Here is a 24,581-nt window from a genome sequence, read left to right as displayed (position 1 = left end):
TAGACGGATCTATTTCAATTCAGGTTGATAACACAAAGTATCTTATCGTTCGTACTTTTGTCATATCCAAAAACCATTCTACAAATCTTCATAGAATATTTATGGCTTGATAGACAATTAATGGAATTATTAGGAAACTTGCCTGTGGAAAGAATTATTTTAGTCATTAAATAGATTGAAAAAATTTTTGATCCTTAAAATGCAAAATCAACTCATAAATAAAATATTGACTAGACAACAAGCTCACATCTATAAGCGATTCTAATTATTCTAATAATAAATACGTATATAATATATTACGAACGATGATATGATAAAAATTCTAAAGTGCTCTAAATGTTTGAGTTTTAGTTAATGAGCAATTGGCATCAAAACACTGTATAAATGTAACGGTACTTTTCTGCAATTCTATTTGCATTTTCTGTGTTGACAAATGTTTACGATTCCTCAAAAAGTCACCAACAATGTTAAAATATTGCATACATTTTTATTAAGCTTTGAGTAATCACAAAGACTTGTTGACAACACGAAAGTTGCTAATTTCTCATTCGCAGACTCGGAGCTCTAGAAACAATCACCTTTGTCTAAAGATAAAGGTGATAGAATATTAATGACTTCCCTAATGGTTCTCTGCAGAGAGTTATTTCCAGGAATGGTTATTTCCTGCAAGGAAACTACTTTAGTCGCACATTTTAGACGTAATATTCCCGAAACGATTTATTTAGTTAATGTAATAAATAAATTATATAAATAGTTTCTTAACGATTTTTTTTTCTTATGTGAAAATTCTTTGGGATACGTTTTCATTTAGAAGAGCACATAAATTCACCACCATGTATATAAATTACTAACTTGGTTACAGTTTCTTCAAATTTGTGTAAAAAATTCTATTATGTGCGACTAAATTTTCATTCTAAATATATAATCTGTAATATGCGCTCTATAATTTTATAATCTTTGAATTTATATCATCACTAAAATAAATACTTCGATATTTAAAAAAACTAATGACTAGTGCAAAAGTGGTCCTTATAATATTTGGTACAAAGGTCATATTTGACATTTTATAATTTGAAGTAATTTCACAGATTAAACAGGCTTTTGTATACAAATTTAGTTTAACACAATCATGATAGTCGTTTATCGTATTTAATCATTATAAGGAGTACTCAATCTATAGCTGTTAAGTTGTTATTTTGCGTAAACATTGTAATGTTAGGTACAATAAATTATTAATATTTAATTACAAGAAATATACTGAAACTCATCTAACGAAAATAAATTACAATGTATTGTTACCAATGGTGACAGTAAGATCTCGGTTGCTAGCGTTTGTACCATGATATAAAATTTTAACAAAGAACAACCTTAGACTTAAAATTTATACTCCAAAAAAAAATATCCTAATTGGTTCATAAATGTAACTAACATTTAAAAAAAAATCAAGCGAATTAATAAACCTCTTTTTTTAGTCGGTTGTAAATATCAAGTAGTCATGATTTGTATAAAAATTATTTTTAGTTTTAACCTTAAAACATTTAATAAATTTGTTAATAGCAATACGTAAAAATGCTGTTTCGCAGATAGCAGAAAATTATTTTATGCTTCGAGAAAATACTGTCTTTAAATGTCGAAAGAATTTCAAATTTATTACTAGATGACTGATTCGTATTGCAATAAATCTCGCCTTTGAACATAATATTAATCAACATCTCAAATCATGTGCCTGACTATAATAATCTCCGTTGCACTATGAAAAGATTATTTGGACCATAGAAAATAAATTATAATTGGTATTAGTAATCTGTGAAATTACTTCGATTTCGATACAAAAGTCGCGAAAATACGACGAATTACTAAAAACAATGGAGTCTATTCAGAATTTCCACATTGAAAGACAAATACGCGGAAAATCCTCCTTAATGTATCGTACAAACAATTTTCAGTTTTCGAAATCGTCCTACACAAGTTCAAAATTGAACAGTTTTACTATAATTTGTTTTTATTTTTTTTTCTGTTTATTTAGAAGAGTCGAAGCTGTCGTTGAGCGGCGGAAGACTGTGCGTCAGCGTATTGTCCAGCTTCCTCGCTTCATGCTCCAAGGTGTAGGAGTCCAACGCTGGATCCTAGGGAAACATTATTTTCACCTGTAAATCTTTGTCTCAAACCATTTCGAATTAATTCAATAAACAAAGTCTTCCATCGCGTAATTTGAAACATAATTTCATGACAAATTATTTTAATATTAGTTAGTAAAATTCCATTTCTTAAATTGTATCTATACTGCCATAAGTGTAATTAAAGAAAAATAATTTCAAATTAGTTTTTTAATTAATCCAAGTACTACAAGAACGCATCCCTTCACGTTAAATTATTTACATATATTTAAAATAAATAAGCAACAAAAAAATATATATATTACTTGTATTTTTTTGCTATCTTTACTCTTTAGTCGTCTCACGCACACTAAGACATTTTGTAATCACGAGCGTCACGCACCCATACTAATGCTGATAATAATTATTTAACGTGGAAGAGGCGCGCCCCCGCGGGTAAGTAGATCTAATAAAACAATTACGGCTTAGTTGTTATAAAAGTGTGACTCTAATAACTGAGCTTATAAGAGCTCTATGAAAAGGATTCCATTTATATACGTCAATGATAATACATGAAGTTTTCAGCTAAGCTATTCATATAGCTTACAGACACGATCGAATTTTGCCAACTATCCTCACATTTTCCTGAGTACCGTCGGCATGAGGTAAAAACCTCGCCAAGCACATTTCGCCTGTTAATTTGTTGAGGTTTCTTTTTTTTTTAACTCATCGCACGTGTCCAGCCCTGAAGCCGTCGCATTGATTATTGGGAGATTACTGTACAGTCGGCGGACTTTACTTATACCTTACACATTTTTCGTAATGACAAAGATCCTGTTTATCGCGTTGAGTGACACAAAGTCAACCGCAACAGCCGCAAGCGGCGGAGGCGCTACCTGCTCGACGGCGCGCAGCGAGTCGCCGAGCGCGGCGCGCAGGCGCTGCACGTCGCGCGCGGCGCGCCCGCTGCGCGACACGTAGGCCTGGCGCCGCCGGATCTCCGCCGACAGCTGCGCGCGCAGCGCCGACAGCTGCGGGGAACGCACGGTACAGGCGCCGGCTTAATTCTTCTACATTTTTGAGGCAACGGAATCTATCTATTGAGCCTGATGTCGTTTTTAAAAACCTCAGAACAATAAAAAAAAAATTAATGGTGATATATGAGAGCAATGAATGCCACGTCCCTATTCCACATGCTTTTCGACGATGCGACCTCCCAGAAAATTATCCACAGAGTGAATTTTCATTTCCTATATTTTGGAATACAACTTGAGTTATTGAGTCCTCTCGGAGCATTTGTTTAGCTTGTTCTACGGAAATATAAATAAGTCAATGAATCAAATATAAACACGTACCATTTGCTTACGAAATAGTGAGACACATATATGCAGAAGTATAGCTGAAGATAGTATTCAAACTTAGACAAAAAAGGCTGAATAATCATTTATAATTTATCTCTTGCTCGGAGAAAACCAACGTTCGTAAATCTACATGTTCTTTAACTTCTGATATAAATCCATAAAAACTGCACTAGAACTTCGTAGAAAACGAATAACAAACTTAAAACTTATTACAAAACATATTTCTCACTTGATGTTCAAGACGTATGATCTGTTGTCTATGACTCGCTTCTCTGGCCTCTAGCAACCTCTCGGCTTGCAGCGCCGCTTGTCTGTATTGCTCTATATCTTGTCTATTGCTACCCGACGATGGCTTATCAGTAAAGTAACGATTACGAGCCATTGTTAATTCCGATTCCTGCAAATTGGAAAATTTATAAATTATTGATTTTAAAGTATGTATAGAGCCGAGATGGCCCAGTGGCTAGAACGCGTGCATCTTAACCGATGATTTCGGGTTCAAACCCAGGCAGGCACCACTGAAATTTCATGTGCTTAATTTGTGTTTATAATTCATCTCGTGCTCGGCGGTGAAGGAAAACATCGTGAGGAAACCTACATGTGTCTAATTTCAACGAAATTCTGCCACATGTGTATTCCACCAACCCGCATTGGAGCAGCGTGGTGGAATATGCTCCAAACCTTCTCCTCAAAGGGAGAGGAGGCCTTTATCCCAGCAGTTAGACATTTACGGGCTGCTAATGCTAAAAAAAAAAAAAGTATGCATATGCTTTTCCTTGATTTGTATTTATTTGTGTTAAGCACGCACGTTAAAACGCAGAAAGATTGTAATCCTATCCCCTAAAGTCCGTGGAAGACCGAACAACACATTTGATCTTAAGTGTTACAACGAGTTTATGTGACTTTAAGTACAAATAAAACTGATTGAATAGTATAACTTGACCTCGTAATCATTGACTGTGTATGCGTTACAATGCACACATTTGAATTTAAATTGTACACTTGTGTAGATGCATACATCCCTCTTCAATTCATCCCCACTTTAGTGAGTAAATTGTACCGAACGTACGCTAGCCTCTGTCGCGAATTATCCAACGAAATAAATCAATAAGTATGGATCAATGATTCAATATAATGAATACATGCGTTGAAACGCCATATTGAAATCAGCAACTACTGCAAGTTCTAGATAGAAGATTATTTGTAAGCTAATGAGTCCAAAATATTTATAGAAAACTAATTGAATAATTAAATTATTCAAAATAAATCTCTGAACAACACTATCGCTGACGGCTATCTCCGATGCAATGTTAGGTTAAGCTTTCACTGAATTGTTATAGTGACCTTTAAAATAATTAAAGGAAAATGTTTAAATACAAGTTTTATACACTATATGCGCTCGGCCTAAAATTAATGGTATACTATTTCTACTGCATGCTCCCAGTAACGTATTTACCGCAAGGTATAGCCCCAAAAGGGGTTTGTTTTAGACTGTATTTGGCTGATATAAGTTTAAACTACTTAGAAATAGAGGGTAAGGCCTCAATGCACAGCCGCACCGGAGCTTTTATTCGACTAGCTATACTACTAACTGCTCCGCGTTTTTGACCATGTTAGTGACTCTTCCACTACTGAGAGGTAGCTTGATGTTATACAGCTATATTTAAATGAATTGTCTAACACAAGAAGATTTCTGATGGTAGATCCTGAGAATGCCGAATTTAAACAATCAAACTCTTCAAATCTATAATATTAGTTAAAATTATTTACTTTATCAGAGAGTTCCTTCTCGAGACGCCTGATCTTCATTTTCAGTTCTCTGTTCTCTAGTTCCAGGAGACTGAAATCAGAGTTGTAGGGCTTGTCCTTGCAAGGCACTTCTTTATAGTCCTTGTAGCCGCGTGAGTCTTTGGTAGAATCTGCACCTAAGAAAATAAAACGTTCACTGTAATAGTATGTCGATACAAAACTTCTTGAAAGAACGAAGAAATAGGCACATGTTGAAGTTATATCAAATAAAAAATTATGAACTCAAAATATTTACCAGAATCTAAATCAGAAGAATAATACACGCCCTTCTCAGTTCTGTCATGACTCTTGCTGCGAAGGACTGAGGGTCTGGTCTGGATCATACGTCTCTCAGCGTCCAACTTCCTGACTGTATCTTGGAGCGCGTCGTTCTTCGCCTTCAGCTCTGACCTCTCTCGTTGTAACGCGTGTAGCTCTCGTTCCAGTTCACCGCTGTCGTTGCTCTCCTTACCGTCCCACGTTGTCATGCGAAGTTGCGACTCCAAATCGGCTCTGGAGGTATCAAAAAATGTATAACCAATTTTGCGTCCAAACTAACTATTTGAAAGACATCTGCATATAGAAACTTTAACAATTCAAAATTATGTTTTTTACAGAATTTCCTTTTATACTCTACTAGATATAGTCAGGTGTTAAGAATAAAAAAGGCTTATGTCCTTCCTTGAAATTCAAACTTGCTCCATAACCAATTTCATCAGATTCGGTACAGTGGTTTTTCCGTGAAAGTATAAACGGACGGACAGAGTTACTTTCGCGTTTTCAATATTAGTGTAAATTAGTTAGATATGTAAAGAGAAAGGGAGTTGGAAGTAGACGTTAGGTACAATATTTTTTTCCGTTCCCCTAACAACGTTTAAAATCTTACTTTCGTATTTGTATAATCAGGAGCCAAATCAAGGAAGAAAATAAAATTAACCAGTCCAAGCGTTGCTAACATATCCAGTATATAAGTAAAAAGTGTTACAAACTTTTGCGCTTCAATATTGGCCAGCTGGTTTGTGAGGCGGTGCGCTTGGTCCTCCAGCGTGCAATTGAGACGCTTCAGCTCACTCAGCGCCGCCTTGGCGCTTTCCAACTTCTCGGTCAGCACACGACGCTCGTTCTCACAATTGCCTAAAAGTCAAAGATATTTAAATTAAAAAATGTTAAAGTTTTACTTAATTCTCCTGACCACTAAAATTTAAATAGAATCAGTTTAGTTGTATTTAAACTAACCAACATTCTTCTGCATCTGTCGCAACTTGTCCATAGCATTGGATTCGTTGTTCTTGGCCTCGTTGAGTATTCTTTGAGTTTTGCTGAGCTCAGCTCTAAGCTCGCTCTCGGCCGTGGCGGCTTTCTGCAGTGAGGTCGACAGCTGCTCCACGGTGCCCTTCAGAGAGGTGCACCTGTCTTCCAGCGAAGCGATAGTACGAGTGTAGGCCTCGCAACGTTCTTGAAGCTTCTGTTGACGGGTAACATTAAAATATTAAAAAACTAGAGAAAATTTATAAGGCAGGTGTAAACGTGCACAGTACTTTAACAACAGGGCCGGATTTAGGGGAGGGGCAACCGGGGCAACTGTCCTGGGGATTTCACAGGATGGAAGGGGTCCCACAATACAAGTTCCGACAAATTACAATAATATTATTAATTACGGTTTCTAAATACATAGATAGATACAAGTACTTCTTGTAATAATAAATTCTTCTTCTATAAATAATTTTTTGGCAAGTTTTACTGATAGAAATGAAACTGTTCAATTTATTCAGTAAAATAATAATTAGGGCCCTCACGCCTCTGCAGCCCAGGGCCTCCACTCGTCTGTGGCCCAGGGCGTCCAGCCCTCCAAATCCGGTCCTGAGCAACGACACAAAGTGCGGGCGTGACCTTGAGCGCTGCGTCGCGGTCGCGCGCCGCCACGGCCGCGCGCTGCACGTCGCCCTCCAGCTGCGCGCGCCGCACGTCCAGCCGCGCCGCGCGCCCTGCGCGCTCATAATTCGGTTAGAAAAATCCTTTCGTTCTGTCGATTATGTTCGATCATAACTTATTACTGGCATCGTCGTTTTAAAACCTCCGCCCCATCCCGGCCATTTCGGTGGCACATAGTGAATGAGCCTAGTCCGTATTATTAAAAATGGACTGTCCGGTAACACAGTTTAAAAAAGGAAGTTACGATATGAGTTGCATTGCAAATTGCAATTGTTGCCAGCAAGACCAATGCTTGCCATAAAATTCGGCAATAACTTTCACCACTGCGACTAAAAATACACAAGTTTTTTTTTTATAGTAAATGACGAAATTTAATAATATGATTTAACACCTCCAACAGAATCTTACCTCAATCTTATGAATAAAAAGGAAAGAGTATCACCTTCAGCGGCTGCAAGCGCTTCACGCAGCTGACCGACTTCTTGCACGCGCTCCGCCAGCTGAACTCGGAGATTTTCGGATTTATTCTGCAACAATTAAAAACAAAAGATAATCATTTAATTATTAAGACAAATTTAAATTAGCTCTAATTCCTCTATTTCATTTCATTTGGGATGTGCCCATTGTTTTGTATAACTTAAAAAATTTAATTTATCAGACTTTTACGAGCTGCTATAATAAGTAGAGAAAATAAATTGTAAAAAACGCATTTATAAAAAAATCCACACAAATAATCATTTTGACTGATCCATAATATATAAGCATATTATATAAACATTAATTTCCTACCTCGTTTTGCACTTTGTCCTCAGTGATCGAGCTCAAAGTAGCTTCGAGACTAGTTATCTTGTCCCTTAAAGTGCTGATTTCCACCGTCTTTGCTTGTACCGACTCGTTCTAAAACAAAATAGTTTATCATATTTTTTAATGATATTATAATTAAATTATTGATATATTTTATTTTATTTTAATTGTCGACACACTTAATTATTACTAGGAATGTGTTACAAATATATAGTAATAATAAAATTATTAGATAATCAAATAATCAACCAATTCTACTAATTTATAACGCTTATTACGACACGATTCGATTGGGTGAAGTGTCAATTCATTCGTAGAATATAAATGAATTATGAATACTGGCGTCATTCCTAACTCGATGGTACAAACGCGCGGTTTCAGTATGCAGAAATAGTTACAATTTAAAAACAATTAAAAGTCCACAACAGAGTAACATCTCCAACAATTACCAATTTTTGATGTAGATTTACTTTGTATAATATATTTTTTTAATTCATGAACAGAAAATTTCACTGACCAAGGCATTCAACTGAGCTTCCTTCTGCCCTAAGGCTGCCTGCAAACGAGATTTCTCCTCTTGTGCCGTTCGCAAGTTACTATTGAGTGACTGCAGACGTCCTTCGCCCTTACCCTGCTGCTCTGTGGCTTCCTTAAGCTGCTTCTTCAGGACGGTTAGTTGCGATTTGTAATCGTCCTAAAATATTTGTTAATAAATATGTATTATTTTAAAATAATATTTACTGAGCTGAGATGGTCCAGTAGTTCGAATATGCAAACATCGGTTCAAAGTAAGCGTCATCGAATTTCCATATACATAATCTGGGTTTATAATCGACTCGAACTCGAATAGTCAGTGAAGGAAAACCACAGTGAGGAAACCTGCATTTAATGGAATAAACTTTAAAACTTCTCTTCTTACGAAATAGACTTTAAAGGGACATATACACTATATTTTTTTTATGTGATAATTTCTTATGGGAGGGTAAACCGCTTCGTTACGTAACGCGTTACGGCGCCAGTACGGCCACATACGGCAGCGGTAGGCAGGCTCCTCCGTTCTCAATTTAACCCACAGCGCTAGCCGTATTTAGGTTTAACTTCTAACTACTGTCTGTCTGTGTATTTATAAGTTTTATTTGTTGGATATCATACCTTTTCTCTCTCGATCTGGCACACTTCATGCATCAAATTACGCATGCCCTTCTTGATCAATTCAGGATCAACGTCGATGATTTCGTTGCGTTCTTCCGAATGATCGCGGCCTGGAATTGAGGCAAGAAGTCATACTTTCACTTGGCTGTAAAGTTTTGAGCAAGCTTGTCTGCGTAGGTACCGCCCACTTAGCATATTCTACCGCCAAAAAGCAATTCTTAGTGTTATTATGTTTCGATTTGAAGGCGAGCGAGGCAAAAGGCAACTACGTTCACATAGAACATAACATCGGCGTATTAGCGGTGTAACGAATGGTTAATATTTAATACAGCGCTAATGTCTTTGGGTGGTGGTGAGCACTTACCATCAGGTGGTCTATTTACTCGTCCACTTACTTATATCATAAACAAAAATAACTAGAACATTATGCTTGTTTTCCTAAAAATTTCGACTTCACCAGTAATTTTATCGGTTTTTTTTCACCCCCTCACCAATTATTCTATCGCCAAGTAATACTTTGTATTTCTGAGTTGCAGTTTAAGTCGTGAGTGGGCCAGTTTAATGACAGATACAGTAGACATAAGACAGAATCAGTGTTGGAAATTGAAACTTGACAAATATAATCTTATTTGTATTATTTTTTTGTTGTCTTTGCTGTCTTGTTCGTCTCACGCACACTAAGACATCTTGTAAGCACGAGCGTTACGTACTTAATGTACGCCGATAGTAATAATTTAACGTGCAGGGACCAGCCTTCGTGAGTGACTAGATCTAGTTTATTTGGTTGTTAGTCTTCTAAAGATTTAAGAAAAAAAACGAGAAAAGATTATATGAATTCCATTGGTGGCGCTTAGATTTTACTTTACACAATAATGATTCAAAAATGCCTATGTACAAGATTCAATTTCATTATATTATTATGATAGGCGTGGTCAATAAATTTATGTAACAAATATGGCCACAAGAGAGCCGATGGGCAGGTGAGGGGCTCACGGACCCCTGTGCGGGCTGTAGCGGCGCGCGGGGCTGGCGAGGCGGCGGCGCGCCTGCAGCGAGCCGTCGGGCTGCACGCCGCACACGCGGCGCAGCGCGGCGCACACGCTGGCCAGCCGCGCCTCCGCGCCGCGCCGCGCGCCCTCGCTCTGCGCCAGCGCCGCCTCCACGCCGCGGCACCGGCCCTCGCTGCCGCCCAGCCGCGTCTGACGCACGGTACGTAGGAAATGTATCTTTGTAATTTATATATTAAAACCTATTTATATAGGATTTCCTTATCCAGTGGGTAGATTACCCGAGTGAGAGATTACATAAAATCGGTCATGTAGCTATATGGTACATACATAATATACTCGAGACAATGAAGACTTGTTAGAAACATTAGTAAAAATAACACAAACGGATAAACTGAATATATTATACAATAATCTGAAGCCGAATTTATATTTGAAAGTACTAAAAGCATATACAATAAAACTTAGTATTCTTTTACTTATTAACATTTATACTCGTCACCAATCCCGTAGTTTGAACCGCTCAAATCTTAAACATAAATTGGTTTTTAATATAAATCACCTTCAACTCCTGTATCTGCTGCGTGGCATCTGCGAGGCAAACTTCTAAGTTGTGTTTCAATTCTTCCAATCGACGTTCTTTGGACCTACAATCTTCAAGACGTAATACTAATTCCTATAAATTAAATAACGCTCTTGTAATAAACTATTTTATCCAATTAGTGGAAAAATATACACAGATTAGTGTTCGACCTCGTAGCCTACGTATACTATACACACAGAATGATATATTCTGTCTGTATAGACTTAGAACTGAATTAATAATAAATTGATTTACTTTTTCTTTTGCGTTCGATGTTGTATAATTATTCATACATAAACTTTAAAAAAGTCTATACTTGTAATTCACACACCTATGATATTATTACGATATATTTGTCTGTTTGTATGGTCTCCAGCTTAAAATGGCAGCGATCTAAGTCAGGGAGCGTCACCTGGTCGCGCGCGCGGCACGCCTCGTCCAGCTCGGCGGCGCGCTGGCGGGCGGCGGCCAGCTCGGCGCGCGCGGCGCCCAGCAGCGCCTCCAGCTCGGCGCCCAGCCGCTTGGCGGTGGCCGCGTCGCCCGCCGCGCGCTCGCGCTCCTCGCCCTCGTTCTGCAGCCTGGCGCGAGGGGGAACACACCTCACTCGTTTGTACCACGACTCTTACATCCGTTCACTCAAAGGGGTGAACTTAACGTTAGTAAAATTTGTATCTTTTTTGCTGTCTGTATGTCATTTGTATATTTATTGATATCGGTATGTCAGTTGACAAGTAAAAAAAGAAGAAGCTGACTGAGTTCCAGACTCGAGTGATAGTAAACCTCGACTGCAGCTCCTTGATATCGTGCTGCGCCTGCTCCAAGGCCGCCCGCTCCCTCTTCAGCTGCGCCTCCGTCGCGCGCAGCGAGCGCTCCGTATGCTCCGCGCCGCTCTCACACTCCTTGATCATCGTCTGGACCCGAGACAGTTCCAACTCGAGGGTTGTGCGATTCTCCTCCAGGCCTAAAGTTCAAGGTAAATCAAATTATTGTAACCTTTTTTAATTGTAAGTGAGCGTTAATCTATTTTTCAATCGATCATTATCTAATCAAAATCAAGTCATACGACTTTGTTTGAAAACCAAAATTTACCACCGGTTTAGAAAGAAGACCATCAAGCCAATGAAAAATCGGCAGAAACTCAAATGTTTAATAAATCAATGAATAAATAAGTGAATATTACTTTGCAAATTGTATTCGTAATTTCTTCCAAAACAATTATAAATAGTAAAAGTACTGATGTCAATTGAAATGATTTCTAAAGCATTTTTGGAAAAAAAAGCATTAATTTTTTACTTGGTCCGGAATACGAATTTGAGTTTGTACTAAAAGAGATCGAAAATCGAAATCGAGTCAGGTGGCGGCAAGCACCGGCAATCTTGTGGTAGGCCTCGTCGCGCGCGCGCGCGGCGTCGCGGCGCTCGTGCTCGGCGCGCTTCACGTGCTCGCGCAGGTCGCGGCACGCGCCGTGGTACTTGTCGCGCTCCGCCGAGCTGTTGGACAGCTGGCGCCGCACGTCCGACAGCTCCTTGCGCAGCCCGTCCGACTCGTTCTCCACTGCCGGCCAGACGGGGCGCAGATACATTTCAAATTATCAGCTATTGCAATTGGTTGTGTATAGTTCGATTTCGAGCGAAACAGTATCAGCATAAAGAATTTCCGTAAAATTTCGCGCCCCTGCGCATTGGATAAAGAGACATGCTAAATACTCGTTTTCGTGGCACGAGAGAGTTAATATTTCTTACGTTTTTCCGCTCTCAAAGACTAGAAATGAGCACACAAGTGAACTGTAATCTAAAGCAAATAGCGCGACTCACGCTCCTTGAGTTTCCGCAGCGCGTCCTGCAGCTGCACGTGCAGCGCGTCGTGGCGGTCCTCGGCCAGCGCGAGCTGCGCGCGGCCGTCGGCGGCGTCGCGCGCGGCCGCGTCCCGCTCGCCGAGCAGCTCCTGCACGCGCGCCGCCAGCCGCGCGCACTCGTCCTCCGCCGCCGCCCTGCGTGCGTATTCTCTTATTACGTGTTACTTTTCGTCCGGGTCTCGAATGCAATTTACATTAGAATATCTGATGAGTATGTGATACCTACTCAGAAGGGCTTGCACGAGGCCCTACCGCCAAGAATGTTGTCCCGCTTTGCATCGGTTTGCACCCTTGAAACTAATAAAACCATAGTAAACGATCTAAAGTCAAATGAAGCCCACGACCCGAAAGATTTCAGACGCAGGGCCGACGGTTTACGTGCTTTTCGAGGCACGGACACTTCCAGACTCCGGGCTGTTACTGATTTTTTTTTTCGATAAAAACTCAATAACATTTGACCGGTGCGACCTTAGGTTATAAACTGTGGCCTCATATCTATCAACTAGAACAACGACGTAGTTAATAATAAAACAAAATATACACTTAAACAACTTACAGTTACTTGTCCGGATTTACATTTACTACACTTGCTTATTCTCTATGCCTTTACGACTTTATGTTGTAAAAACACTTATAGCCGAAAATAAACGAAATATATGGTGTCCTTCAAATCTGTTTTAGGACAGATTTTAAAACATACTTAGCTTCCTCGAGTCTGGTCTTCAGGGTAGCCAGGTCGTCCTTCAGCTGGTTAATGTGGTTCCTGTCCTGTTCGGCTCTGGCCTGCCCCTCTCTACGCACACGTTCCAACTTGTTCTGCTCGCAGCAGAGCATGCGTTTAGTATCTTCAAGACGTTCCATGATAGCTTGGTGTTCTTGATGGGCTAAAACAAGAAAGATATTATTAAATGTTACTAAACTAAATACTTTGGTAAATCTAAATATTTTTATTTGTATCAATTTAAGAATCTGAAGGACATTATCTATTTTCGGAAATAAGGACAACGTATTAGTTATGGCCACTGACTTTGCCGTAAGCTAGAAAAAATTTTTAGTCAATGTAGAATAATCGATGTGTGACTGATCTTCGCACAAAACACTACTTGACTAAGCCTTAATTTATATGTATACCCAAAGACCAAAACTATTTATAAATAAAGCCAGATTCCGTCATTACACCGTTTAAGGTACATTTCTCGTTTTACTTCGAACGATTTTTACGAGTATAATATTTAAAAAAAAAAACGAATCGAACAGACGTACACACTTATACTGTAACTTCAGTAGTTAACGTATTTCAACTAATAAGTATTTTAACTTGTGCAGACAAAGCGATTATAAAAATTACACTTCTAACTAACGTGCAATATATTTGCTGAAAGTCACTTTTCAATTATCTTCGTTAAAGATTTAAAGTGTAAAAGATTTTTAAGTTACCCATAAGCAAAGCTTGTTGCTTATCATTCTCAGCCCTAAGCAGAGCTTCGTCGTGTTGCAATATCAGCTGATCTCTTAACGCCAGTAGCTTCTTCTCTTTCTCTCGCGCGCCCGCTTCCAATGCTTCTTTCTCGCTCGTTAGTGATGCTATTGTCTGACTTAACTTCTGTTCTAGGGACTGACGTAACAGTTCCTATAAACATAAATAATATATTAGAAATGTTAGGAGTAAAATTGTATCAAGACTAACTAAATAATTGTAAACGTGGACAGACAATGACTTTATTGACAGATTTGGTAATTTTTAACAAAAACATTTTTACATTGATTTTTGTTTTGTTTGAGCAAATGAATACGTTATTTAGGCAAAAACAAAAGTATATAAATGTTAAACATTATGTATTATTTTTGAGTAGTAGTGCGTGTGCGTGTACATGTACGTACACGTATGTTCATATAATGTATAAATAATACACATGTGTGTAACAGACGTATAAATATGTATCATCTTTACCTTTTCCTCCTTAAGCTTGGTGATGTTCTCGGTAGTAGTTCGATTGAGATTAGTGATAATCTGTTGGTACTCCGCCTCTTTTTTACCCGATTGTTGGGACATACTGTTTCTTGTTTCTCGAAGTTTCTTCTCACTAACCTCGAGATCTTTCGTGAGACGAGCTATCTGGCCTAACAGATTCAATAGTAGGGGTCATTTATTAATTTTAAATATATGTTTTAAATGAATTGCATTATACTTACGAAACAAAAACTTACTCATGAAAAATATATACGAACCAAAACACGAATATCCTACCACAAGTTGCTTTAGAATACACATGAGCTATTTTAAAATAATACTGGACCTCACTTGATGGCGTACTAGTAGCCAACCGCGGCCTCGCTCACGTTTTAGGTGTTAAGCTTAAAAAATATGTCCTTCCTTGGAGTTCGAATATGCTTCATACCAAAATTCATCATAAGTGGTTTAGTGAGTTTGAGCAGCAGACAGACAGAGACACTTTGGCATGATATTTGTGTAGATAAACATTCTCAACCAGCTAGGCCCTACCTTTATGGTTCTCCTGCTGCACCAGCGTCTCCTGCAAGTCGTGCTCGGCCTTGGCGCGCCGGCCCTCCGCGTCGTCCAGCGCGTTGGCCGTGTCGAACAGCACGGCCTCCAGCGCGTCCTTCTCCGTGCGCGCGCTGGCCAGCTGCTCCTGCAGGTGCTGCTTGTCTTTGTCCAGGTTGTCTATGACTATCTGTTGACCATTTGTTCGTTTCGATAACATACCTAGCGAGTCCTCGGTTTTATTGATGCCATTTTCAATTATGCCGATGATGTCTGTTATACGAACCTGTCGTTCCTCTGCATCTTTGACGTGATCGTCCAGGGACCTGTTCAGCCTGCCGATCGTCTCGTTGGCTTGCTCCAATCGCTGTTGTAAGCGAATTATCTCTTCATTGAGAGCGTCTTTCTTTCGAGCCATCGCTGTTAACTGGGAACTGAGTTCTCCGCGCTCTCTGAAAGCAAAAAAAAACTGATAACGCGACTGATTCCTAAGTCATTATGATAAATTCCTTCTTCTATTTAATGATAGTTCCTACGATCTTGAAGTATTTTTGTACAATTTTAAAGCGTTTGCACAAGCCTCGGCGCATGTTTTTAACAACTTTAAATGTAAGAAAAAATTCAAATATATTTTTTAACTCGTCTACTAAACCGCCTGTGTAGCTTTCCCCATTCGGTCATCAAATATTTTCCCGCCAAACAATGAACAATAAACTTCCAAATGTATTGTTCTGGTTTGAAGGTGGATGAGCCATGGATACTACAGGCCTAAGAAACGTAACGTTAGTATTTGTTACAGTACCAATGTCTATGGACTGTGGTAACTTACAATCAGGTGTCTCAATGGACAATCAGCCTACTTATTTTGAAAAAAATATTTGACGTCCTCGCAATACATGGAATACACAAAACGCCAATACATAAACTAGGTAAGGTATTGTTATATAATATAAAAAATATATTAATATATAAATACAGGATAAAATAAATATGAGAATTTGGTCTCAGTGTTGATTACTTTTAATTTTGGCAACGATTGTCCAATCTATTACTACTTAAACAATACAAATAATAATTATTATATTAAACAAATTAACCTCATCACTTGTCTCAGTTCCATCTCCACTTTCTCTCTCTCCCCTTCGAGGAACTTGATCTTCTCGTATAGCGAAGCCTTATCTGCTTCTAACTCCATCCGATTCTGCTCAGCTGCGAGTAGTTCCTTACGTAGAGAGTTGAGGTCGCCTTGCTGTTCTGATGATTGGTTTGAGAGTGACGATCTCTCATCTTCCAGCTTTTTTTAGAATTAATTACATAGATTAGTAGGGGTTTTAAAATTTCCTATTCAAAGATATATAAGAGTCAATAGCGCAATGGTTTACGCGCCGTCTAGCGACGTAAAAAGTCACAGGATCGATCCTGACCCCTTGGTCTATTGTCGTCCCTACTCCTAACACAAGTGAAATATAAGGGATACATAGAAATATTAGTAATTCCTTCATTCCTTTAGGTCATTGCTTGCTACTATGCTTATAAAAGTCTATAAATATATATATGACTATAGTTTATTTCTGGTCTCATGATTATTTTTATAGACTTGCTCATAATTTAGGAAAAATTAAAAAGTTCTTTTAAAATTTTTGTTTTCGATAAAAAAAAGTCGACAATTGTAAATTGAGAATTCAATTACTTGTTTAACGTCTTCCTGTAGTTTCTTCTTGTCCGTTTCCAAGTTGCGCACGACGGCCTGCAGCTTGTCCACGAGGTCTTGGAGATCGCCGCGTTCCAAAAGCGTTCTTTCCAGCTCTATTTCAAGCTCACCTAAGGATGTATAAAACAAACTATCAACCACCAAACAATTCTATGATAAGAAACATTACTACCCAGTCGTGGCCTTAGGTCGGGCCAATAACACGTAGCTCAAAACTGCTTACGATACAATGCCCCGGAAAAACTGTTCACCCATTGGTATTTCTCCTGAATTTTCTTTAGTCGTGTCGGATTATGAGAAAGAGAGGAAGAAAGAGAGAGAGAGAAAAAAGAGTGTATCTATGTTGTACATACATATCTGTACGCAACATAATCTACTACGCATTTGGTTTTTCTTTATTGAGATTGGCTGTGGTGATCGGAATCAGTCAGAAGGTCATCGTTAGGCAAATAGCAGATTCTTAATACAAAATATCATTTATCGACGAAGTCTAGTAAAGGTATTTATAAATGAGCAAGAGATTATTTCCTTATAATTTGTAACCTTATGTTCCAATAATTCTTAAAGAAATATTATAATGCTCTTCAACTTACTCCTATTCTTCTCCATCTGCGTCATGATGGCGTCGACTTCCAACTTTTGCTGGTCGAGAAGATCTCTCGAGAGCGCGGTTTTGTTGAGCTCTTCCCTTATAGTCACGAGTTCGGAACGTAAGCGAGATGAACGTTCTTCTTCCGCCCTGTATATTTATTTGCACGTTATTTTTTAAGAATTCTCAACTATTATCACTTTACTTATTTTAATATTTTTAACACTTAATTTGTTATTAGGTTTTGTACAGAAGTACAATTACAGTGCTAGCGCGAAAGTTATCAAATTTCTAGGAGAAACCTCATATCCTATTAAGGATATTTGAGTTTATTACAATGACATTAGACTTTAGCTGTATAAAAATGGGTACGATTCGCTCAACAAATTCAAGATTTCTATGAGGTTTTCTATGGTATATAGTGGTGGTACTTGCATGAGTTCAAATGCAAAGAAAGCAAGTGAATTCTCAATACTGTTTCTTCTAAAGCATTTTGACTTAACAGTTAAAGACTTTAAAATTTGTAAAATCTCACCAACTCATAAAGTATAATATTTTCTAATTTTCTCAATACTGAATGTTTTAGATCTGTTAATAATGAAGAAGATTTTCGTCTAATATTCTTAAGACAATACACTTGTCGACATCATGCTCGTGTACTAGAAATTTATTTCCAAAGTCCAAATACCTCAATACGGACTCCCTATTGGCAGCCTCGTGCCGCAAGTGGTCCACTTCAGAGTTCAAGGCGCGTTTCTCTCCTTCGAGGGACTCAATGCTCTTCTCTAGTCGAGCGTTGATCTTTTGCAACTTCTCGTAGTCTGATGTCAGTGATTCAACCTTAAAAACAAAAACAGTAAATGAACCACATCGGGTTACTAACTTTATCTACGATAGTGTACTATTTTACAATCATGACCAAGAAATCATAAGAAAAAAAGATATAAAAAATAAATAAAGGGATGCGTCGTGAGACACACAATAAGATAGATTAAAAACCTTTGAGAATAATTAAACGACAAGAACAAAAGTTTCATATTAAGCCGTACATAATAGAAAGATGGGAGGAAGAAAGAGATGAAAAAGCGAAAAGAGATCGCACGAGTAAGCCGCGTAAAAGAACTCCAAAAAAAAACTCCAAAAAAAGAAAATATCATTACTGATCTAGTAAGTCTCACTCACCATGGCATTTATGTCAACTCTGTTTCTTTCGAGATTGTTCTTGTCGATCCTGAGCGCTTCGATTGTCTTCTGCATCGATTCCTTCTCTTGCACTATTTGGTTTAGATCGGCGTTGGCTTGGTCTAATTTGCCTAAAATAATAACAGTGTTATGAAGTACTTTTATGAAGATTCAATAAAACGGTTTTATTTACGTCCAAGCGTAGACAATTATGGAAAAAACATAGTATTGTTTTACTATTTTATAGGGTTTTCTTAATGATTTGAAGAAATTAATAAAACCCATAGATATTTGGAAAATTTGGAAGTACACTTCAAGTTAATATTACCTGGAATTAGATTACAGGAAGTGGTATTTCATTCGAATTTTAATATTTTCCCTAGTGCTGGACAAAGCCGCTAAGTTAAAAATGTTGATAGTTTTCGTTTGTTTTCATTTATAATATGAGTATATATTTATTATTATTATTTTCAACAAACATTTACGCATATATTTTTAGGAAAATAATATAACTGATGTAATTTAATATATACCTTGTAGATCTTGAACTTTTCCTTCCAAGGAGATGATGTTGGAATCTGCGACTTCACATTGCTTCCTACTCGTCCCAAGCTGTTCCCTCGCATTTTGGAGTTTAACCTATGATAACATATCTTTTAAATGAAGTACAAAATTTAAATTATTTTGAAAAGCATATGCGCGCCTGAAAACACTTGTAAAGCGAAAATCACGCACTCAAACATGCATTATCTTAAATGCAAACAAAATCTATGAGTTTGACTTATTATGTATTTTTTTTAATTAATCCGAATATTATAAAAAATATCGTCCACTTTTAAAGTGTTAAACACGGTTAAAAAAATCTTTTAGCTTTAAGCTGGAATTAATTTTATTACAATAAACTGTTTATGTAAGGGAATCCTAATTGCAAGTTGTTCGCAAAACAACATGAAAGCAGCAATAATCAGTATCGTCGTGTCCAGTTCGAAGGATGGAAGGACAGGCACCAGGGACATAACCTCTCTGGATTAGTTCCCCAGATTGGCCTTGGCATTACCACGGTGTCCCACTTGCCAGTCTAGCTATTCAGTCAATAAGCAAATATATATAAGTGTGGGCCACGCGCCTGCAGCTCGTGCACGTGTATGCGGTAGTTGTGCAGCGCGGCCTGCAGCGCCGACAGCGTGCTCTCCGCGAACAGCGCGCCGCCCGCCGCCCTGCAACAGCGCGCACGCTAGCCACGGCCTCGGGGACTCCGAGTTTGAGCTCGTATGAGTTGTATGACCAGATTCTTTTCATATTGGCTTGGTCGTTAGGTGGTTCGGTTAGGTTAGGTACAAAAAAGGTCACCGGCGAGTCCCACATTACCCCCCCCCCCCTTTCACGTGGGGGAAACAAGTAACGCGTTTATCCAGCAAGAAAAAAAAGGTACAAAAAGGATCAAGATTGCTTCGTCCCAAATTTCACCAAACTCAGTTCAGTAGTTGGACCGTGAAAAACAGACAGGCAGCACTTTAGAATATATAATATTAGTTTCATCGTTTAATAAATCGTTAGTAATTTATGACAAAGAAATGCAAAATTAGCTTGGCTTGTATAAGCGCTTCATTTGATTAATTCTCTAATTTCCTAAATGGAAAATATCGTCGCTCGTACTCGATGTATTCACCACATTGTACTTAGACAAATTATCTATTGTCCCCAAAGTTATTCAAAACGAATTACAATATCAACCAACAACGTCGATACAATAAAACCTTTTTAGTAAAAGTTGGGCACTGATAAACATTAAACGGCAGAATAATTTTATGATTAAATCATCTAATATTTTAAAATAAACCTATTTAATTAACATTTAAAACCAACAGGACATAAAACTTCATTTTAACTCTATAGACAATAACATACGTTGTATAAACAAAAATGATCATGATATTCATTGTTACAGCTTGTCCAAAATCAGAGTGTGTCTGACTAGAATTTTAAACTAACAAAAAAACGTTAAATGAATAAGCTTATACTTAAACTTCAATTTAAGTTTCTTACTTTTATATGTTTGTATTTATTCTGTATTATTTTGTCACTTTATAACGTAACTCTATTTAAATAGTTTTAGCTTAATAGTGACTACTGTGGTCTGATACAATTGAAGGAGCACACAACTTGTAAACCTTACATGATACTTGATTATTCTTAAACTTAAATTAGCACGGTTTTACAACCTAGGGTTATAAAAAAACCTGGTCGCTGTGCATTAGCGGGCAACCTAAAAGTCTTCTAAAAATATTATTAGAGAGTAAGGTGCTGGCACCGGGGGCTCGATGAGCTTAAGACGGCGCTGATCCTGCCCTTACCTGTCGGAGAGATGTAAGTGTTGAGGCGCGCTATCTGGTTCCGAGTCCTTTATCAGCACGCGAGCGACCTCCTCTAAAGCAGAGCGCATCACATTCGCCTCTGAGCACATAGTCTCAGCGCTATCACAGCGTTCCTCCTGAGAAACAGAATTAAAGAAAACTTTAGATTTGTACGAATTGTCATATCATAAAACATTAAGAGTATTCTCGACATCATTTATCTCTATAAAACACAAAAACATCCTGTTCGATGTTTAAATAGAGACTCGAGGAAATATATATTAAACTAAGTGTCACCCGCGGTTAGCGCTGTATACTTCCTAGGGATTTTGTTCATAAAAAAAATCATCAAATTCGGTACTGCAGTTTGGGCGTGAAAGAGCAACAGACAGACAGAGAGAAATACTCTCGCATTACACAAATACGTATAAATCAAACTTTGATGTCATAATAACCGTTTTAATTGCAACTTCGCATCGCAAAAACGATACAATAGTGTAAATGTTGTTACCAATCCTTGCAGCTCCCCCAGCAGGCGTTGTATGCGAGCGTCGCGCTCGCGCAGCTCCGCCAGCGCCGCGTCCCGCTGCGCGGAGGCCGCGTGCAGCTCCGCGCGCAGGGCGTCGCTCGCCGCGCTCGGCGGTGGCCCGCTGTGCTGAGGCTCTGTCTGTAAACTCAAACTCAAACTCAAACTCAAATTCCTTTATTCAATATAGAAGTATTACACTTTCTTATTGATTGTCAAGTTAAGCACTACCACCGGTTCGGAAAAGAAAACACCCTGACCTGAGAAGAACCGGCGAAAGAAACTCAGCGGGACTTTTTTTTTTTTTTTTTTACGTCAAATTAATTATATACATAATTATATATGAGTAGAAACAGCCAGGAGGCGATCGTTTCATTCCCAAGGTGTGCTATCAAACATAAACTCACTAATTGTATAGTAACCTTTCGCACACAAGCGTTCCTTAACAATTTTTTTAAATTTCGCAACAGAAGCATTTTGAACGCTTTCTGGGATCCTGTTGTAGAAGCGTATACATTGCCCCACAAAAGAGTTACTGACTCTATGCAGTCGAGTAACAGGAGTAACAAGATTGTGTTTGTTCCTTGTACCAACGTTATGAGAATCACATTTTCTCATAAAAACATTAATATTTTTCCGTACATACAAAACATTACAGAATATATATTGAGAAGCAACAGTCAATATCTTAATTTCTTTAAATTTATACCTCAAAGATTCCTTATCTCTCATAAACTATTTATTTTTGAGCCAACCCCTTAATTCACTGTAATTTTAATTAATTACATCCCTGCTTACGTATATTTTAGTTTTAATTAGGGTGTGAAATAGAGAACATGTAATAATAATAAGATTTTATTCTAAAAACTTGTCTAGACCCTTTGTCTATGCTAAATATTCATTTATGCTGACTCAATTAATAAACAATCTACAATTTCAATCCTCGGCCGGCCTCGCTCGCGTTTTAGGGGTTGGTCGTCAGGTGTAAGGGATAAAAAAGCCTATGTCCTTTATTAGAATTCAAAATTGCTCCATAGCAAATTTAATGAAATTTGGTCCACTGGTATGGCAGTGAAAAAGCAACAGACAAACAAACACAATTGCTTTTACATTTATAATATTAGTATTGATTATAGCACATTCCATTGACAACAAACAAAATCCAACCAACCTTTGGCCCCTGAGAAGCGTATGAGTTGATAGCATAGCCGCTTAAAGTTCCAACGAGATCCCTGGCAGCAGAATCAATTTCATTCTTAACTTTGTATAAGTCACGCTCGGTGCTGGTCTGTAGCTCACAGAAGAAACGCTTTACAGAGACCACTTCACGCCATAGGTTAAGTAAGCGATTGTGCTCATTTGAATAGTAGTCGTTGAAGGCCTAGAACAACAACAAAATTGTTTTTATTTAGTAAGCAGATAATTTTAATGAATAAATAAGTATTATATACAGTTTAAATTAACATGTAATATGATTTAATAATAATAATTTTACCACCACCAAACTTTTTATTCAAATGAATTACAGATCTCACATTCAATTATTTCATCCATAGTGTTATTGTGAACTATAAATAAATTAAGTGTAACTATGTGAGTAAATCTGTAATCATTTTAGGAACCCAAATATAATTTCAACATTAAAAGAGTATTGATATTTTGAGTGTAATGCTGCATGGAAATGAAGACATACAAGCACATCAAACATAAACTCAATTTAAGGACAATACAACTGTGAAAAGTATTACTGTGGAAAATTGATAGTTTAAAAAAAAAACAATACACATACTTGCTCCTCATCCTTCCACTCGTCTTCCTTAATGGACATTTCGTCTCGCAATGCCTCCCAATCATTTGTGAGCTTCTGTAGATCATTGGTGAGAGCCTCATTCAGTTGGTGAGACTCTTCTAACTGATCACGTAGCAAGTTGTTTTGAGATACCAACTTCTCACATCTGTTGATAAAATAAATACATTTGAAAAAATGCTTTGAAAAAAGGGGAGTACTGTGACTTTTCGAAACATTTGTACATGTGTAACATCTTTTGATTATAAGACTACATTTTTTTTTATATGTAATAGTTAGGTGGATCAGCATTGGGCCTTACTTCAGCAAGGCGCCACCAACCTTGAGTACTAAGATGTCATGTACTTTGTGCCTTTAGTTATACTGGCTCACTCACCCCTTAAACCGGAACACAGCAATACCAAGTATTGTTGTGTTCCGGTTTCCGGCTGTTTGTCGGCAGAATATCTGATGAGTAGGTGGTACCTACCCAGACGGGCTTACACAAAGCCCTACCACCAGATCTAAATATGAGAGAGTGTTGGATTTTACTTAAAAGTTCTTGCATTTTGGTGAATTTTAATGATGGGAAATACTGACTTGCGTTTCTCTTCATCTAGTCGTCGCAATGCAGTATCCAGGTCCCCAATTCTTTCTTCCCGGCGATTGTCTGATACGGGCAGAGCGGCAGGCGCCGGGAGCGCTATGCTCTTGCTGGATACCGGCTTGTAGCTCGTATCGCTGCGTGGTGTAGTCTCTAGCATTTGGTTCTCTAACTCGGAACATCGCTGTTTATATTGAAGAACCTATTCCAAATATGTATTGCTTTAGTTTAAATAGATTAGTTACACGTCAATCTTTTCTTATAATTGGATCAAATTAGCCGCAAACACTTTGTTTTGATTTGTGATCGATGTTGAAGTATTAAGTGAATGTTGACAATTTGACTAAACTTGTCATGTCAGTTTAATGTCACAATCAGCTGTTAAAAGTAGCTTTAAAAATTAAATTGAAACTACAAATACTATATGTTTTAAATTGTAATAAAGATTAAAAACTTTTTTATTTTTAACTGTATTTTTAAACTATTTTTTTTATTTTTTTGTTAAAATTGTATTTAGGATCATTTTTATTTTTATACCTTTAGTAAATCCATTTAAAAAAACAATCAAACATAGTTAGACCTTTGCTTGAAGTCTCGATACTAATGCTGCTTGGCCTTGTTGTGCGCGACGGTAGGCATCAAGCCTTCGCTTGTGGTCGGCGTTCTCACCGGCCAAGCGTGCTCGAAGCTCTTCATTCTGCCGTCTTAAGTCACTGCTGACGCTTCCTACCGGTGAATCCATCTCTAG

At 37.9% G+C, this 24,581-nt stretch overlaps 2 protein-coding genes across 2 annotated transcripts in view; one reads left to right on the top strand and one right to left on the bottom strand.

Moving 5' to 3' along the window:
• The window catches only part of LOC125067146 (ras-related protein Rap1), a 6,826-nt gene extending 4,548 nt beyond the window's left edge, over positions 1–2,278 (top strand). Inside the window, exon 2 of the mRNA XM_047675525.1 lies at positions 2,027–2,278. The gene's annotated coding sequence lies outside the window, so the exon portion shown is untranslated. The remainder of the gene's footprint in view (positions 1–2,026) is intronic.
• LOC125067147 (rootletin) lies at positions 1,584–24,581 on the bottom strand. The gene is made up of 36 exons (XM_047675526.1): positions 24,414–24,581; positions 23,830–24,035; positions 23,233–23,398; positions 22,615–22,824; positions 21,429–21,584; positions 20,918–21,054; positions 19,690–19,780; positions 19,097–19,202; positions 18,564–18,694; positions 18,070–18,221; positions 17,386–17,531; positions 16,772–16,902; positions 16,179–16,375; positions 15,368–15,533; positions 15,082–15,271; positions 14,530–14,699; positions 14,016–14,208; positions 13,279–13,462; positions 12,538–12,713; positions 12,092–12,277; positions 11,504–11,684; positions 11,136–11,301; positions 10,703–10,816; positions 10,131–10,332; positions 9,134–9,243; positions 8,499–8,675; positions 7,967–8,074; positions 7,620–7,704; positions 7,136–7,230; positions 6,482–6,710; positions 6,235–6,379; positions 5,502–5,758; positions 5,228–5,382; positions 3,687–3,854; positions 2,993–3,127; positions 1,584–2,126 (listed from the first exon to the last, which is right to left on the bottom strand). The coding sequence occupies exons 1-36, from the start codon at positions 24,573–24,575 to the stop codon at positions 2,019–2,021; spliced, it is 5,691 nt and encodes a 1,896-aa protein (XP_047531482.1). The 5' UTR covers positions 24,576–24,581; the 3' UTR covers positions 1,584–2,018.

Source organism: Vanessa atalanta, chromosome 11 (genome assembly GCF_905147765.1).
Source record: "Vanessa atalanta chromosome 11, ilVanAtal1.2, whole genome shotgun sequence".
NCBI classification, from domain to species: domain Eukaryota; kingdom Metazoa; phylum Arthropoda; class Insecta; order Lepidoptera; family Nymphalidae; genus Vanessa; species Vanessa atalanta.
The sequence above is the reverse complement of the archived record's forward strand: the minus strand, read 5'-3'. Positions and strand labels throughout refer to the sequence as shown.